At 47.3% G+C, this 19223-nt stretch overlaps 1 protein-coding gene across 1 annotated transcript; it reads left to right on the top strand.

The window, feature by feature from the left end:
* The first annotated feature begins 336 nt into the window (after positions 1-336).
* On the top strand, positions 337-18548 carry LOC130376145 (NACHT, LRR and PYD domains-containing protein 12-like). The gene is made up of 13 exons (XM_056583365.1): positions 337-385; positions 1820-1933; positions 2213-2329; positions 2665-2731; positions 2884-3112; positions 8852-10691; positions 11089-11262; positions 12472-12645; positions 13508-13681; positions 13858-13904; positions 14731-15300; positions 16323-16481; positions 18091-18548. The coding sequence occupies exons 1-13, from the start codon at positions 348-350 to the stop codon at positions 18546-18548; spliced, it is 4161 nt and encodes a 1386-aa protein (XP_056439340.1). The 5' UTR covers positions 337-347.
* The last annotated feature ends 675 nt before the right edge of the window (positions 18549-19223 follow it).

Genomic DNA, 19223 nt, shown 5'->3' with positions numbered 1-19223 from the left:
CGAGGTATTTGTAGGAATTCACAGCCTCCACCTCAGCTCCGTCTAGCAGGACTGGTCTCGGACTTGGTCTGGATCTTCCAAAGTCAATGACCAGCTCTTTTGTCTTAGAGGTGTTTAGCTGTAGCCGGTTAGTGTGGCACCAGAGAGCAAAGTCCCCCACCAGACTCCGATACTCCTCCTCTCTGTCACCCCTAATACACCCAACGATGGCTGTGTCATCGGCGTACTTCTGTAGATGACATAGCTCAGAGTTGTAGCAAAAGTCTGAGGTGTACAGGGTGAAGAGAACAGCGGCCAGCACTGTACCCTGGGGGGCTCCAGTGCTGCTGACCACAGTGTCAGACGTGATGTCCTTCAGCCTGACGTATTGTGGCCTGCCAGTGAGGTAATCATCAATCCAGTTCACCAGATAGGGTTCCACTCCCATCCTGTTCAGTTTGTCGTGAAGCATAGGGGGCTGGATGGTGTTAAAGGCACTGGAGAAGTCCAAGAAGAGAATCCTCACTGTGCCACTTCCCTTATCCAGATGGGAGTGGACTCGGTGTAGCATGTAGAGGATGGCATCCTCCACACCAACATCTGGCTGGTACGCGAACTGCAGGCGGTCCTGGGCGTGTTGTACCTGGGGTCTGAGGAGGTTGAGGAAGAGCCGCTCCAACGTCTTCATCAGGTGTGAAGTGAGTGCCACCGGTCGGAAGTCATTCAGCTCGCTGGTCCTGTTCTTCTTCGGAACCGGAACGATGCAGGATGTCTTCCAGATCGTGGGCACTCTCCCTAGCCGCAGGCTAAGGTTGAAGATCCGTTGTAGCGGCTCTCCCAGTTCTGCAGCGCAGGTCTTCAGCAGTCTCGGACACACTTTGTCTGGGCCTGCTGCTTTCCTGGGCTGGAGCTTCCTCAGCTGTCCTCTGACCTGGTCTATGGTGATGTGAGGCGGGGATTGTGTTGAGGTGGGGGGGGAGGAGGGGGATGTTGTGGTGTCTGGGGGGAGGTGTGTAGAGGGAAGAAGAAGGAGAGATGGCTGTGGTGAGGGTGGGGGTGGTGGTGGTGGTGGTGGTGGGGGGGACGAGGGCTGGTTGAACCTGTTGAAGAAGTCATTCAGCTCGTTCGCCCTCTCCGTTGTCTGCATTGTCCCCCATTGTTTACTGATAGTTCCAGTCACTAAATTGCAATATACCTTTAAACAAACCTTTGCTGACAAAAACCGTGAGATAAAACTAAAACTGTTCCGTTTCCCCGACTCACTCTGATTTGTGTCACACTCAGGTGGATTCCATCCCTTAATTATGACAGCGGTCCTGAAATAGCAGAGCTGTGCTATGGGGGGCGCCAGACAGAATACAAACTCACATTCACATTCAAGTTAACCATAGTTATATCAAAACACCAGCTATATCACTGGCAGTGGTAGTATTATTATTCATATCTCCTATAGCATTATACCTGTATTATTATTGCCAGAGAGAGAGAGAGAGAGAGAGAGAGAGAGAGAGAGAGAGAGACATATAGAGACGGAGAGAAAGACATTTCATTTGTACATTTATTTCGTATTCTTCCCTAATCTCTCTTTCGCTGTACTTTTGACTCTTGAGCTGCAATAACAATTGATTCCCCGTGTGGGATTCATTAAGTTGATCGTATCTTATCTGCTTGTGGATGTTTTATTGGTAAAAATGCCATAGTCCGACCAAAGAGAATTTGGGCTAACAAGTGCATATCGATTAACCAGTCAACCAACCGACCAGAACTTGACAGCCCTAGAGATTATATAGGTACAGCTTCTATCAAACTTACAGAAATCCTGTTTCTTGTTTTCTGAAAGAGTCCAGCAGCAGAGAGCAGACTCCCCTGGACCCAGCTGTGTCTCCATGAAGAGTGACCACTCTATGGATCATCCTGTTGGGTTTAAAGATGGAAACCAGTCTATCGAGAAGAGGTGAGGATTTATCATATATTATAAAGGTACAGCTTCTATCAAACGTCCATAAATCCTGTTTCTTGTTTTTCTTCAAGAGTCCAGCAGGAGTGAGCAGGCTCTTGTTATCAGACTTTACTGGTACTGATGTTTCTAAGTGAGGAAAAATTAAAGTGTGTGTGTGTGTGTGTGTGTGTGTGTGTGTGTGTGTGTGTGTGTGTGTGTGTGTGTGTGTGTGTGTGTGTGTGTGTGTGTGTGTGTGTGTGTGTGTGTGTGTGTGTGTGTGTGTGTGTGTTGAAGCCCAGAGAAACAGGAGAGAGCAGACTCCCCTGGACCCAGCTGTGTCTCCATGAAGAGTGACCGCTCTATGGATCATCCTGTAACCTTTAAAGATGGAAATCACTCTATTGAGAAGAGGTGAGGATTAATCAGAGATCATAAAGATACAGCTTCTATCAAACGTCCATAAATCCTAGTTCTTGTTTTGGAAGAGTCAAGAGAATGAAGAGTGACCGCTCTATGGATATACTTTATCAGGGGAGTTTAAAGATGGACGCCCCTCCAGAGAGGAGAGGTAGAGGTTCAAAGAGACGTTGAAAACAGACCAGTTGGTTGTCATCAGACTCTACTGATACTGATGGCTACAAGTCTGGCGAAATATATATGTGTGTGTGTGTGTGTGTGTGTGTGTGTGTGTGTGTGTGTGTGTGTGTGTGTGTGTGTGTGTGTGTGTGTGTTTGTGTTCCCCACAGACACCAGAAGAGGTCAAAGGTTACCAGTGCTCAGTCTCTACAGCAGCATCAAACAGAGCTGATCAAGGTGTGTAAATGTCCACCAAGACGTTTGACTTCAGCTCTCCATGAACATTAGAAAGCATCTCTTGTCCAGCGGGACGTGAATCCAGGAAAGATGCTTCTGCTGTCCTCAGTGAGTTCAGAGTAAAGTTCTCCTTGATGTTTGTTCTGTTCCAGAGGGCTGAGGAGAACGCACACGCTTTCCTAGACAAGGAGCTGAAGAAGCTCTGGAGGGATCTCTTCTCAGATTACCCACAATGCTCAGAGGGTCAGAGAGTGGAGGAGGAGGAGGTGGATGGTAAGAAGGAGGAGCAGAGGAGGCGCGCCATAGAGGGAGTGGTGGACATCACAAAGCTCTGCCTGATGGAGATGAACCAGGAGGAACTGGCCGACACACTGGGGGGCGGTAAGAGACTCTTATCTTGAAAACAGAGAAGAAATACACATTTTGATGAGCAGTGGGAGATTATTATTTTTTTGTTCAGACTAATTGACGTAATGTGAGACTTATACATTTCAAACTTCCATGTGGAGACAATCTTTCCTCTTTGGGGTTAAATGGTTTGATCCAGCATGGAGGGTTGTTGTGGGGTATCAGGTTAAATGGTTTGATCCAGTATGTAGGGTTGTTGTGGGGTATCAGGTTAAATGGTTTGATCCAGTATGTGGGGTTGTTGTGGGGTATCAGGTTAAATGGTTTGATCCAGTATGTAGGGTAATGGTGGGGGTCTCAGGTTAAAGATAATAATAGGGACACTTTTATTTTGTAACCAGCCATGTGATGAAAACAAGCATACCCAACAACTCCATACTGGAGGTAGAGAAAATATCGATACGGCTGCCAACGTCTGGATGTTAGTTGACGAACAAAGTTTGGAGATGGTAAACAAATGGACTTTACACAACGATATTCACAAGCTGGAATAATTTTATGAAAAACCATTTGGATGCTTTTGATCAGTGGATTCTCACGGACAATGGGAACATAAATAATTGAGGAATGGACACATATTACGGTTCTCAGATTGCTTCAAAGGTAGGGAGTCACTCTGTTTTTTGGCATTTCTGGTTTACCATGCTGGTAAATATCAATATTTATGGTTTTGTGCTCATGATTTATAGAAAAAAACAACCAGATGAATAAATTGTGGAGATTCTACCCTTTCTAACGACGTATAGAATGTCTGTAATGATGAAAGTTGAAGCGTGTTATGTCGCTCCGTAGTGGAAACATATCGTCAACAAACGAAAATCGCCCACCGGTGGGCGATTGGGTCTTAAGAGGTTAAAAAAAATAAAAAATAAAAAAACTTTTTTTTAGAATTTTTATTGGTCATGGGTCCGGATAGGACCGTCAAGACCACAGTCCGCGTTCGGAGATGCGACTTTCCGTCTCGTAAACGGTCGTTGCCATTTGAAACGGTCGATGCCATTTCCGAACATTTCCGATTGCGTCCGCTCTCCGATCTTGAATTCCGAATGCTTCGTGAAACGGTCGATGCCATTTCCGACCATGTCCGATTGCGTCCGCTCTTGGAGTCAGTTAAAAACAGCACAGGGTGGAATGTTTTTTTCCTGAGTAATTATGAAACTATCTATGCCAGTCATACATAATGATTGATTGAATAGAGGAGACCTGGGACAGTTGCAACACTTTTTGCTATAATGGCTCTTTTGCTTAGCAACCATTTGAATTTAAGGGATAATATTTGAATAAAATAAACTTACATCTGTCAGCTATTCATCAATAAAATTTAAGGATGATTACCTTAAGTACATTATTCACAGTTGGCCTTTGAATGTAAGATGCCAACAGCAACTGTCCCCGTAAAGACACCCATGATAAAGACTGATATGCTCGGATATAAATAACAATAATCGGGTTAAATAACTTCACATGGTGTGTCTGGTGTGTTTCCAGCATTCGTAGTGTTGATCAGCAGATATATAGTCCGCCAAGACGTTGAGATTGCTTAGCAACCAGAGACTCTGTCCATGCAAGTGAACGGAGCGTTCCCTCTTCGTCATAACTATCAAACCACACATCCTTCACATTCACCGAGCGAACATTATGAAAGTAAAATGCACATTTCTCGTTAAAAATGTTTCCATAAAAGCATTTAATGGCGTAACTATGTTACTATTTCCACACAGAATAAAGAAAGATGTCGGCCGTATGCTTCTGTCCAAGCTCACTACTACTCTCTGCCAGTGACGTCGGGTCAAGCTCACCGCTGATTGGGCAACGCGGCTAATCAATTCAAGATCGGAGAGCGGACGCAATCGGAAATGTTCGGAAATGGCATCGACCGTTTCAAATGGCAACGACCGTTTACGAGACGGAAAGTCGCTTCGGAGATGCCTGCTATTTAGTATATTGAACGTCCCACCAATATTTATACCACTTGCTTACTCTCTATATTTCATTCATGGTTTTACATTTATAATTTTATTTTACTTTACATTTAATTCTTCATTGTTCAGGCATTACAGAACTTGCATGGTTATAAATAAAAAATACGAACTGCAGTTTAATTTCTTTGTTTGTTCTTAAATTGACGTAGAATGGAGCAAAGACTCCTGGGATTGGGAAATGCGTTTATCCAATAAACAGATGGAGGTCAAGTCTATTTTCGAAAAAAATGTAGGGGGATATATGAGTGGCCCCACGTCGAATGGTATGACCCAAGATACGTCAGACAGAGAAAGCGCGCATATTCGACGGTACCGCCTTGTCATTGGTTTACCCAGGTGACATTCCAACACCATTGCTACCTCTCATTGGCTGAATCTTTGAGAAAGTTGTAGACTCAATCAATATAAGTCGCGGGGAGACGGAGCTCTGTTCGTTTGTATATTTTATTTTCGTGACCATATGTTTGGTTTATGTTAAAAAAAAAGAATCAAAGAACCAGTTCTTCTTGTTTTGGGGAACCAGTTCTTGTCGTTCAGGTTCGGGATTCGTTCGTTGTAACGAATCAGTCGCGACCGACACATCCCTAATTACTGTAGATGGGATTATTGGTGTTGTAACTTTGCCTTTTGTGTCTTCATTTACAGATTTTTATATTTTTGTATAGTAATATTTAAACAAAAAATGCCACAACGCAAATATAATTTGCACAATTTATTTACAGATTTTTGCCTAATGCTTAAACACTAAACATGGTTGCTATGCCCAAAGCATAACTGTTTTTTGCATAAGACACTTTGTTCAAAAATGTCCTTAGGTTTTTTCCCTGCATTTATGCTAATGACCACATGCTTACAGGCGATTGTCATAAATCCCTAACTAAAATACGCGATGAAAACTGATTTTATATGGCAATAAAGAACAACATCGGATCTAACAGTATGGATTCATTTTTCAAAGTTCCCGAAAATACCTAGGCTATAAATTCCTGACTGGATATAAGCTCCTGTAAAGGCTATGAGTGATCCCAAAAAGAGCGACAACACGCACACACACACACATAGGCCTACACACACACACACACACAATACTAGAGGAAAAACGGCACGGAGGTTGGGGTTTATAGATACAATAAAATGATTGGGCTCAGGGTTTTTAACACTGGTGGTCATGTAGCGACACATTTTAGCAACTTACTTTCTCTCTCTCTCTCTCTCTCTGTCTGTCTCTCTCTCTGTCTGTCTCTCTCTTTCCTTCTTTCTTCGATCTTCCGCTTCACTCGCTACTGCTAGAATCAATGTAACTTTGCAACCGTGTAGGGTAGCCTACTGCCAACAACTGCCACACTCGCTGTGTATTTTTCTTCTTTGATGTTGGTTACGTGACGATGTGCCGCGTGCTGCGCAATTGACGTTACGCGCTGTACATTTTCTAAAAGGAGCTACGTAAAAAAAATAAAAATTTAGGAGAAGGATTTTTATTGCAGTGGCGGAGAAAATTCAGCAGCGGCGCGCCGCCGCTGCTGTGTGAACGTGGGGGAAACACTGGGTTTGATCCAGTATGTAGGGTTGTTGTGGGGTATCAGGTTAAATGGTTTGATCCAGTATGTAGGGTTGTTGTGGGGTATCTGGTTAAATGGTTTGATCCAGTATGTAGGGTTGTTGTGGGGTATCAGGTTAAATGGTTTGATCCAGTATGTAGGGTTGTTGTGGGGTATCAGGTTAAATGGTTTGATCCAGTATGTAGGGTAATGGTGGGGGTCTCAGGTTAAAGAATGTTAAACATCATCATTACCAGAACCAAATCACCCGACCACATCACCCCCATACTCGTCCAACCACACTGGCTCCCTGTCCAACACCGGATTGACCTTAAAACCCTTCTGCTCACCGACAAAGCCCTCCACAACGTGGCCCCCACTTATCTCCCCGACCTCCTCCAGGAGGACAGGCCCTGCCGCTCCCTTCGTCATCCTCAGCTGGTCTTCACCGTCCCCACCTCCCGCCTCAGCACCGTGGGTGCTAGGGCTCTCAGCACCGTGGGTGCTAGGGCTCTGAGCACCGTGGGTGCTAGGGCTCTCAGCACCGTGGGTGCTAGGGCTCTCAGCACCGTGGGTGCTAGGGCTCTCAGCACCGTGGGTGCTAGGGCTCTCAGCCCCGTGGGTGCTAGGGCTCTGAGCACCGTGGGTGCTAGGGCTCGTAGCACCGTGGGTGCTAGGGCTCTCAGCACCGTGGGTGCTAGGGATCTGAGCACCGTGGGTGCTAGGGCTCTCAGCACCGTGGGTGCTAGGGCTCTCAGCACCGTGGGTGCTAGGGCTCTCAGCACCATGGATGCTGGGGCTTTGAGCTGAACTGAAAGAGACACCCTGACAACATTGAAATCCCTCCTCAAAACACATGTGGTCCCACTGGCCTTCTCGCTGTAATGACCCCCTACCGTGGGTTCCCCTCGTATCCCCGTTGTGCTGCTGTTCTTACCCCCTCCTACCTGGGTCTCCTCACTGTTCTTACCCCCTCCTACCTGGGTCTCCTCACTGTTCTTACCCCCTCCTACCTGGGTCTCCTCACTGCTGTTCTTACCCCCTCCTACCTGGGTCTCCTCACTGTTCTTACCCCCTCCTACCTGGGTCTCCTCACTGTTCTTACCCCCTCCTACTTGGGTCTTATGTCTTGTTTTGATCATGCTGTTGGCGATGCAGCTCTTGCTGTTTTTGACCCTAGATTGATTTATGAATTGGAAGGCGACCTTGGTTGTCATGAAAGGTGCCTTGAAATAAAATATTATTCAATGTTATTATTATTATTAATAATAATAATAATAATATTAAACATAAACTGCAGATCAACAGCAGAATAACTCGGTGGAAGAGATGCAACACTATCTTGTTATATCAGCATGTCATTTTACACCAATTCATTGTCATTGTCATTATCATTAGACCAATCGTATCGCTGGGTAAAAACGAAAAGTCCTGAATGATTAATGTTAATGTGGCTTCATAACTTGTGGTCTGAGAAGCTGGTCGGGACAAAGACTGCATGTTACAGATCCAAAATGTTCAAGTCAAGTCAATTCAAGTCAAGTCAATCATTGTTATTATCATTAGACCAATCATAAAAGTCCCACTTTTTAAAAAAAAGACCCACTTTTTTACATTGCCGTTTAATACAGATTAAGATTTTATTTAATCGTATTCATTGTTGTTGCTAATATGCAATTTTAAGCCTTCTAGTTTTTATTTTTATTTTTATATTGTATCTGTGTACAGCACTTTGGTCAACTACTGTTGTTTTAAAATGTGCTATATGAATTGACTTGACTTGACTTGATTTGACTTGAACATTTTGGATCTGTAACATGCAGTCTTTGTCACGACAATCTTCTCAGACCAAAAGGTTATGAAGCCACATTAACATTAATCATTATACTGCAGACCAACAGCATAAAAACTCAGTGGAAGTGATGAAACCCTGTCTTGTTGTATCAGCATAGCAAATCACTTTACACTGATTCACTATCATTATTACTATCATTAGACCAATCAGATTGCTGTGGAAATAATAGGCCTTAACATTTTGAATCTGTAACATGCAGTCCATCACAACCTGCTTTTCCGGCCACATGTAATGAACACACAAAATATCATAAAGTTGATAATTTAACAGGAAATATTGACCTGGTTCCATTGATCACCATCCACTAACTGATGTCATCTGTTGTTTTCTCATTTAGGATCTGATGCTGTCGATTGCCAACATAGAATCAAGTCTCATTTGAAGAAGAAGTTCAGGTGTGTGTTTGAGGGAATCGCTAAAGCAGGACAGCGAACAGATCTGAACGACTTCTACACAGAGATCTTCATCACAGAGGGAGGCAGTGGAGAGGTCAACAAGGAACATGAGGTCAGACTGATTGAAACAGCTTCCAGGAAACCAGCCAAGGAAGAAACACCAATCAGATGTGAGGACATCTTTAAACCCTTACCTGGACACGATCAACCAATCAGGACGATAATGACAACTGGAGTGGCTGGCATTGGTAAAACCGTCTTAACACACAAGTTCACTCTGGACTGGGCTGAGGGCAAAACCAACCAGGACATACACTTCACATTTCTCCTCACTTTCAGAGAGCTGAATTTACTGAAAGGGAAAGATTTTAGCTTGGTGGAACTTCTTCATCACCTCTTTATTGAGACCAAAGAAGCAGGAATCTGCAGATTTGACCGGTTCCAAGTTGTCTTCATCTTGGATGGTCTGGATGAGTGTCGACTTCCTCTGGACTTCCAGAGAAACCCGATCTGGACTGATGTCACAAAGTCCACCTCGGTGGACGTGCTGCTGACCAACCTTATCAGGGGCAACCTGCTTCCCTCCGCTCGCATCTGGATAACCACACGCCCTGTGGCAGCCAATCAGATCCCTGCTGAGTGTGTTGACATGGTGACAGAGGTGAGGGGGTTCAACGACCAACAGAAGGAGGAGTACTTCAGGAAGAGATTCACAGAAGAGAAGCTGGCCAACACAATCATCTCCCACGTCAAGAAATCACGAAGCCTCCACATCATGTGTCACATCCCAGTCTTCTGTTGGATCACTGCTTCAGTTCTGGAGGACATCTTCAAAAAATCCCAGATCGAAGAGATGCCCAAGACCGTGACTCAGATGTACAGCCACTTCCTGAGGGTTCAGTCCATACAGGGGGACAGGAAGTACCATGGGAGATCTGAAATAGATCCACACTGGAGTTCAGAGAACAGAAAGATCATTGTTTCTCTGGGAAAACTGGCTTTTAACCAGCTGGAGAGTGGCAACCTGATCTTCTACGAGGCAGATATGGCAGAGTGTGACATCGATATCAGAGCAGCCTCAGTGTACTCAGGAGTGTTCACCCAGATCTTTAAAGAGGAGTGTGGGCTGTACCAGGACAAGGTGTTCTGCTTTGTCCATCTGAGCATCCAGGAGTTCCTGGCTGCCCTTTATGTCTTCTGGTCCTTTATCAACACTGGGGTCAATCTGCTCTCAACCTCAAGGAAAGATAAACTCCTCCTCTACCAGAGTGCTGTGGACAAGGCCTTACAGAGTGAGAACGGACACCTGGACTTGTTCCTCCGCTTCCTCCTGGGCCTCTCTCTGGAGACCAATCAGATTGTCCTACGAGGTCTGCTGGGACAGAAAAAAAGATCACTGACCACTCAGATTAAAACAGGTCTGCTGCGAATGACAGGAAGTAGGTCACCGACCAATGAGGGAACAGTGTCACAGATCAACGAGGGAACAGTGTCTTACATCAAGTTGAAGATAGAAGAAGATCTATCTCCAGAGAGAAGCATCAATCTGTTCCACTGTCTGAATGAGCTGAACGACTGTTCTCTAGTGAAGGAGATCCAACAGTACCTGACATCAGGAAGTCTCTCTGGAGAATCTCTCTCCCCTGCTCAGTGGTCGGCTCTGGTCTTCATCCTACTGACATCAGAAGAGGAGCTGGACGTGTTTGACCTGAAGAAATACTCTGCTTCAGAAGATGGTCTTCTGAGGCTGCTGCCAGTGGTCAAAGCCTCCAAAACATCTCTGTAGGTTCACTAATAAAATGTATTACAATACACACTGCACAATATAATTACAACTGGAATATAAGGTTAAAATTATATGAATGTATGTATGTTCATAACAACATTTATTACTTTTCTACTCATAACAGAATAAACATACTAATTATAACAACATACAAAACATCTCTGTAGGTGTCCTATTAACGTGTAATGTATTACAGTACACATAAGAGAATATTCACAACAATAGAACATAACACAATATTTTCAATCTCAACTAAACAACTATTTAACATTTATGCATCTTATTATTTAGTATGTTTGTTAAACTAATAACATTCCTTCATTATGTAATAATTTGAGGATGTAAGTTATTTTAATCACAGTTCCTAACCTGTTCTCTTTATTGTGTGTTCAGGCTGAATGGCTGCCATCTGTCAGAGAGATGCTGTGAAGCTCTGGCCTCAGTTCTCAGCTCCAACTCCTCTAGTCTGAGAGAGCTGGACCTGAGTACCAATTATCTGCAGGATTCAGGAGTGAAGCTGCTCTCTGCTGGACTGGGGAGTCCACACTGTACACTGGAAACCCTCAGGTCAGTTTTACTCAATGGTCAAACAGTTACACCACAAGGTTCAATATCAGGAGACATTTAACAGATTTACAACCATAATAGTGTGCACGTAAAGCGAAGCAGCACGCAACTGACACCCCCAAGCGCACAAATGCTGTCTAAAGGTACGGCCACACTGAACGCGTCATGCGCGTTAGAGGCTTTAGTAAATCCACATCTTTGCGGAGGGTTGGTTTAGACGTGTAGATGAGTTAAACGTGCTAAAGCAGCACGTTAGGCGTGTTAGACGCGTTTTACGCACCTAAATAATCCGCCCAACACACCCACGAGCGGAGTTCAAAAAATTGAACTTTTTACGCTCCTACGCGTGACACTTAGCCGCGATAGCCAATCAGCATTGAGCTTGACCCGACGTCACTGGAAGAGAGACGGAGGACAGGCTCTCCGCAGCTCATATGGAGCGCCTGTACTTGGTGTCCTGACGGTAGATCCTGGCACCAACCCGGGTCAGCAGGTCATCAAACATGGCCCCAGTCAACTGAAAATACGTCTGGAACCGGCCGTCATCCAGGCGGAGTTCCTGGAGGAGGTGGTGAAACCCACCCAGCTGTGAGCGCCTACGGAGGATGTCATGCTCCCAAACACGACGGCGTTTGGGTTTCCTGCTCTCCTGGAACTCCCACAACAAGTACAGCGCAGCGATGGTGGTGATCTCAGACATTTTTGTGGAGCAAAAGAAAAGGAGCGTGGGAAAATAAGTTTTGGGCGGGCTCATCTAGCTCCGTAGGCGCGTTAGGCGTGTTGAACCATTTTTGTGACACACAATGATGAAGCAGGAGGTTAGGCCTAATCCTACGAGCGTAACGCGTTCAGTTTGGCCGTACCTTCTGTTCTCGTGCTCGCAAAGTGTTTTCCTGATTGTTTTGATGTTTATTCCCCTCACAACACAATATACATAATAATGGAATAAAACTTCTAATTATATACAAAACATCGCTTTAGATTAACTGATAACATGCATTACAATACAATGCAGAATATTAATAAAACTGCAAGAAAAAGTAATATTAGTATCCAAAACGACGTTTCCAACACTGCAAAACAACTATCTTATTGTTATACATTTTACACCCAATTTGAATAACCACAATTTCTTCATTATGTAATAAGTTGAGGATGTAAGTTATTTTAATCACAGTTCCTAACCTGTTCTCTTTATTGTGTGTGCAGGCTGAATGGCTGCCATCTGTCAGAGAGATGCTGTGAAGCTCTGGCCTCAGTTCTCAGCTCCAACTCCTCTAGTCTGAGAGAGCTGGACCTGAGTACCAATGATCTGCAGGATTCAGGAGTGAAGCTGCTCTCTGCTGGACTTGGGAGTCCACACTGTACACTGGAAACTCTCAGGTCAGTTATCAGCCTCTTCAAACTGTGTCCTGGGGTTGTTTAATATGTAAGGGATGGTCCACGAATAGTTGGACCATTATCGAAAAATAACTCATAAAACGGTATGCATGTTATACATGTTCTGTAACTCTGGCCCGCTGATGTTAGGGGTTGACCTGTAAACTACTAGTATGTTATCTATGTTATATGTTATGTAGCTCTGGTCAGCTGATGTGAGGGTTAGGGGTTGACCTGTTAACTACTAGTATGTTATGTTTGTTACATGTTACGTAACTCTGGTCAGCAGATTTGAGCTGAGGAGTTGTCATTAGTGTAGACATGGGGATGAGGCTTTAGCCGTGCTGTGATCTGAATATAATGTACACCTCATCATAGAGCTTCACTGGCACGTGGTAAAGTGAATCATATTGAACATTAAAGATGGACTTTATTAACTTCACATTAGTTTGGTGTAGTTCTGCTCATGTCCGATGTATTTCTGTTGCTCTTTTGCCTGCTGACAAAACTCTCCCTGGTTTTACACAATGTTAGAACCTGTGAGGAAACGGTCTCAGCGTACCAAACACATCGGGTACGCTCCTTACTCTAACCGAACAATATCTCATTGAGTTGTAGCTATAGAGAAAGGAGCATTTGTCCAAGTCAAGGAAGTTCTGATGTCTGTGATGATGTCGTCTCCCCACTTCCTCTTCCTGTTCTCCTTTTCCTCTTCTCTTCTTGTCCTCCAAATGGAATGAATACGCTTTATAAATGTGGTTACTTTAGTATGAACTGCTCTCAACCAGAATTAATATAATAAAGTGTGTGTGTGTGTGTGTGTGTGTGTGTGTGTGTGTGTGTGTGTGTGTGTGTGTGTGTGTAGCTTGTCTGGCTGCCTGGTCACACAGGAAGGCTGTGCTTCTCTGGCCTCAGCTCTGAGCTCCAACCCCTCCCATCTGAGAGAGCTGGACCTGAGCTACAATCACCCAGGAGACTCTGGAGCTGCGCTGCTCTCTGCTGGACTGGAGGATCCACGCTGGAGACTGGACACTCTCAGGTATGGAGAGGACAGCTCACCACTCAGGGACAAAGTCTCCTACAAGGGTTCAAGCTGCTGCTAGATGAAGTGGTTTGAAGAGGCAGCTGTCACTCATGTTGTGTAGAACGTTATGAGACGGCAGATGATGAAGGTGAATGTTTCAACATGCTGCTCTCACTTTGTTTCCCCCCCAGTGTGGAGCACGGTGGAGTGTGGAGGCTGAAACCAGCTCCACAGAGATGTGAGTGTGTCTGTTTGATTCATCACATCACACACTCACAATTGAGATGGAAAGTCCATCCACACAGCAGGAAGTGAGGTCACATCCTACTGGGAATGAAGATGATGGCTGACATCATGTATCTTAGGTCTATTAATACTGTCCACCATCACAGTTAAACCTGCTTGTATAAAACCCAGCAGGTATTACATTGGTACACTGAGGGGGGCTGAGGGGGAGGGGGAGGGGGGGTGACGGGGCTGAGGGGGGGCTGAGGGGGAGGGGTGAGGGGGAGGGAGAGGGGGGGTGACCGGCTGAGGGGGGAAGGGGAGGGGGGGTGAAGGGGCTGAGGGGGAGGGGGGGGGGGGGCCGGGCTGAGGGGCGGGGACTAGGGGTGAGGGGGAGGGGGGGTGACCGGGCTGAGGGGGAGGGGGGGGGATGGACCGGGCTGAGGGGGGGCTGAGGAGGGGGGGGGGGGGGAAGGGGAGGGGTGGTGACCGGCTGAGGGGGGGCTGAGGGTGAGGACTAGGGGGGAGGGGGAGGGGGGGGTGACGGGGCAGAGGGGGGTTGGGGAGGGGGAGGGGGGCTGAAGAAGAAGAGAGAGTAATCACAAAAAGAAAGAGAATAAAAAGAAGAAGAGCAGCCTGGATCAAAGGAGAGATGTTTGTTGTTGATATATTCATAATATTGTTGAGGTGTGTGTATCTATGTATGTGTACATATGTATATGTATGTATGTGTTCATATCTGTGTATATGTACACAGAGCGCAGGAGAACAGTACTAGTGATGATGATGATGAGGATGAAGAGCGGTTCAGCAGCTCATCATGTCTGGTTCTCCCTCAGATGCCTGTGACCTCACACTGGACCCCAACACGGCCCACAGACGACTCTCTCTGTCTGAGGACAACAGGAAGGTGACGGGGGTTGGAGAGGACCAGTCGTATCCGGATCACCCAGACAGATTTGACTCCTGGCCCCAGGTGTTGGGTAGAGAGGCTCTGACTGGCCGCTGTTACTGGGAGGTAGAGTGGGAAGGAGTGGTTTATATAGGAGTGACATACAGAGGAATCACAAGGAGAGGACGGGGTGGTGACAGCGGGCTTGGACTGAACAACAAGTCCTGGGTTCTTTATTGTTATGATGATCGTTACTATGCCCGGTACAACGGTATAGAGACAGCCCTCCCTCTCCCCGCCGCTGGCTCCACCAGAGTAGGAGTGTATCTGGACCGGCCTGCTGGCTCTCTGTCCTTCTACAGAGTGTCCCCAGGTGGAGGAGGGTCCTCAGACACACTGACACACCTCCACACCTTCTGGTCCTCCTTCACCCAGGAGGACCTCCTCCCGGGGGTGGGGTTCTGGCGGTGGAAGGGGTCCCCACCGGGGTCCTCAGTGGGGTCCTCAGCGTCTCTGAGTCGGTTGGTCCGGGAGCGCCGGCGGTAGAAAAATGGGGGGGGGGGGTCAGCGGGGTGCCTCAGACTCAGTGTGTGTGTGTGTGTGTTTGCCGCCCCGGCGCACACACACACATACACGTTCACACACACATAAAAAAAACACATACGCACACACACATCTCTCTCGTCTCTCTCTCTCTCTCTCTCTCTCTCTCTCTCTCTCTCTCTCTCTCGCTCTCTCTCTCTCTCTCTCTCTCTCTCTCTCTCTCTCCCTCCCCCCCGCTCTCTCTCTCTCTCTCTCTCTCTCTCTCTCTCTCTCTCTCTCTCTCTCTCTCATTATTGTAATTGTACATAAAATACCTATTGATGGTAAATTTTAGAATATTTTCGGTTTTGGTCTTAAGGGCTCTGATATCATCATTTTTGTCGTAATCCTGATTTACGACCTGATTTAAAGCAGATTTTATATTTTATTCATAATAACCAAGAGGTCTGTGGGATAATGTTGCATGTTGTAAATGACTTTAAACTGATTTCTTGATTTTTTTGTGTTCTGTTGTAAACCAAACGGCCATAGAACATGTTCAGTTATTAAAGATACGTGCTCACCTGTTGATGAAAGTCTGCTGCTTCTATTGTTTTAGTCCTTTGTTTTAGTGTTTATTGTGTACATGTAAGGGACTATTTTTCTGTCTCATTTGTTAATGAAGCATAATTGCAATAAACAACTCAGCGGATCCAACTGAATGTTCTCGTGTGTTCAGCCGATGATTTCTCGTTTTATTAGTGAATAATGCTTCCATAAGTGCCGTAATAATAATAATATATTAATCAGAAATTATTAATAGTACAACACATTTTTGTCCGATATTATTCTTGGACCTCCTCCCTTTTTGTTGTGTGGGGGGGGGGGGGGGAGGGGCGTGGCTTCGCCACTCTGAAGGTCCATGACTAGCCCTAGGCTAACGTCTTGCCCAACACTTTACCCGGGATAACGTCAAACTGTTGCCGTGTTAACGGGACTAAACACCAACCGCCGCAGTGTGGGCAGCTGGGGCTGGGGGAGGGCTGCGGGGGGACGGGGCGCGCCACCCCTCCTCGTCCCAGCCGCCGGCGTGGCCGTCGACGGGCCTGACGTCGGAGGGCGGCGGAGGACGGGGTCCCCGAACGGTGCTCCAACGGCCCCCCTACGACGGATCAGGTGGGGGTCCCGAAGGAGGTGGTCCCCGACCACACCCCCAGGGCTCCTGCTGACTCTGGGGTCTGGCAGACGAGGGCCTTCGCTAAGGATTCTGGGGGTTCTCCTGTTCTAGGGGGTGGGACCGTTTCGGGGCCCTCCCGGGTCATTAGTGGTTGGTAAACTAATCAGGGTTCATGGGTTGGGGTTTATCGATGTCGGGGTGTGTTGGTGACTCTTGTGTTCATGTTGTGTTCATTGCACCATTACTGAAAGTGTTAGTGTGGTTGAATGGCGGCGTGTGTTTTAGTGTGTACCGTGCTGGTGTTATTAAAGGCAGCTCCGTTGTCCAGCGGTGTATGGGGCGTGGAGCTGCGGCCGACTGCTAAACCTGGGCTCCCGTCTCGTCCTTCACCTGCTGCTCGCCACAATATGATTGTTGAAGTTAAACGGATTGAATTATGGAACATGATTGTCTAGTGGGCTCATGTTTTAAAGGATTATGGTGGATGTTATTATTTAAATGAGAAGTAAATATTATATATTTATAATTAGAAGTAAGCTTAAGTAAAAAAAAACGGAATAACATTAAGAACGACAAAAGTAGGAGGATTTATTTTACACTTTGATTAATTTAAGGGAAATAAGGAAATTATAAAAATTATAATTCCCATCTGGAAGTCTGTGCCTTCCTGTGTTCAGCACTCGGGTCCCCACGTCCTGTTCCATAACAAAAACCTTCAATGGGCGCCTGTTCCTTCTCCCTTTAAACCCTTTATTTATTATATATATTTGTTTACCATGATTTATTTTGTGTGTGTGTGTGTGTGTGTGTGTGTGTGTGTGTGTGTGTGTGTGTGTGTGTGTGTGTGTGTGTGTGTGTGTGTGTGTGTGTGTGTGTGTGTGTGTGTGCGTGAGACACACAACACATCCCTCTTATTTTATTTATTTATTGATCGTGGTATCACTTGCATTGATTGATTGATTTATTCCCTAGATGTGTAACTGTGGGGGGGCCCTCTAGGGCCCCGGCCCCTCTGGCCCCCACCGGCTCCGGCGCTGACCTGTTCCCCTTGGCTCCTCCTGGGGGCGCTATAACAGAATTTAACCAACAACATCAATCTGAAACATGGACCCAGCTCTGCTCCCTCCTCAGACTCCGCCTGCTGCCTCCCATTGGTCCTCCTTTCCTCCCTCTTCTTCTCCTTCTTCTTCTTCAGCTGGACAATATGTTAAAAGGCACCTCGAAATAGCTCACCTCTCTTCAACGTCCAGCATACAAGTCATCAACAGGCTCAAAGCAGGCTCAATGTTCCTGAGATGGGGGATACCACTCCAACCGGTGAGTGACAACATTCACATCCGGTGAGGTCCAAGACTTTAGTGAGAAGTCTGGTTCTGCCCATACTACAACTAGCCCTCACCGCCCCCAGGCGACCGGCGAAGCAGAGCGGGCTGTTCAGACGGCCAAGCACATCCTGAAGCAGCCCGGTCCACATCTGGCTCTGTTGTGTCCCAGAGCTACCCCTAGGGCAGCAGCCGGTGGGAGCCCAGCTCAGCTCATGACCGGGAGACGCATCAGAACTACACTTCCTGTGTTGGAAGAGAAGCCACAGCCTGCACCTGTTGACAGACGACGGGTTCAGGAAAGAGACGCACAGACAAAGTCGTCCCGCCGGATCTACCACGGCCGCCGCCACTCTGCATGTCCGCTTCCACCCCTTCATCAGGGCCAGGACGTCAGGGTCCAGACTGGGGAGAGAAGGGCTGGAGGACCCCGGGTACAGAGGTCGTACCCGGTGGCCACGGACAGCGGCGCAGTGCCGCGGCCACACCGGAGACACCCGCAGGCCTTACCTCAGTCTGCACATCGGTCTGACCGACAGGAGCCGCGGCCTGAGAGAGCTACACCCCCGCCAAGTGGGCCTTCTCCCGCGGCCAGTCCTGCCCCTCAGCGACCGGCCACCAGGCCAGAGGGCCCCCGGCCGAGCCCTGGGGCCCGCACCCCCGCATACACCGCCGCACGGCAGGGCACCGGGGACCTCCAGGGGCCCTGAGGTCAGACGTCCTTCCAGGTGTGGGGACACTTAGCTCTTAGGCCGGCTTTAATACACAAAGAAAGAGGAAGGTGGGAAGTGAAGACATGGATGGTGTAGGTTATATGTTATCAGGCTGACAGTATGGACATTGTTATTGTGGAGATTCTGACTGTTTTCATACGGACATACAGCGGTTATAAGTACTGCACTTATTATGATGTGGGGAGATGGGATTGGACTGTCCTGGTCCTGGTCCAGGTCCTGGTCCTTGTCCTGGTCCTGGTCCAACGGGTCCTGGTCTTGGTCCTGGTCCAACGGGTCCTGGTCCACCGGGTCCTGGTCCTGGTCCACCTGGTCCTGGTCTACTTGGTCCTGGTCCTGGTCCACCTGGTCCTGGTCCTGGTCTACTTGGCCCTGGTCCTGGTCCTGGTCCACCGGGTCCTGGTTCTGGTCTACCAGGTCCTGGTCCTGGTCCTGGTCCACCGGGTCCTGGTCCTGGTCCTGGTCCACCGGGTCCTGGTCCACCGGGACCTGGTCCACCGGGTCCTGGTCCTGGTCCTTGTCCATTGGGTCTTGGTCCTGGTCCACCGGGTCCTGGTCCTGGTCCACCGGGTCCTGGTCCTGGTCCTGGTCCTGGTCCATCGGGTCCTGGTCCACCGGTTCCTGGTCCTGGTCCTGGTCCTTGTCCACTGGGTCTTGGTCCTGGTCCACCGGGTCCTGGTCCTGG

This window comes from Gadus chalcogrammus, chromosome 22, assembly GCF_026213295.1.
Source record: "Gadus chalcogrammus isolate NIFS_2021 chromosome 22, NIFS_Gcha_1.0, whole genome shotgun sequence".
Classification (NCBI taxonomy): Eukaryota; Metazoa; Chordata; class Actinopteri; order Gadiformes; family Gadidae; genus Gadus; species Gadus chalcogrammus.
Note: the sequence above shows the minus strand (reverse complement) of the source record. Positions and strands in the feature narration are given on the sequence as shown.

Coding starts and splice junctions, on each gene's coding strand:
- LOC130376145 (XM_056583365.1), top strand. CDS start 348: ATGTCCTTCAGCCTGACGTATTGTGGCCTGCCAGTGAG. Junction 3,113..8,851: donor GGCCGACACACTGGGGGGCG/GTAAGAGACTCT, acceptor TTTCTCATTTAG/GATCTGATGCTGTCGATTGC. Junction 13,905..14,730: donor GAAACCAGCTCCACAGAGAT/GTGAGTGTGTCT, acceptor GTTCTCCCTCAG/ATGCCTGTGACCTCACACTG.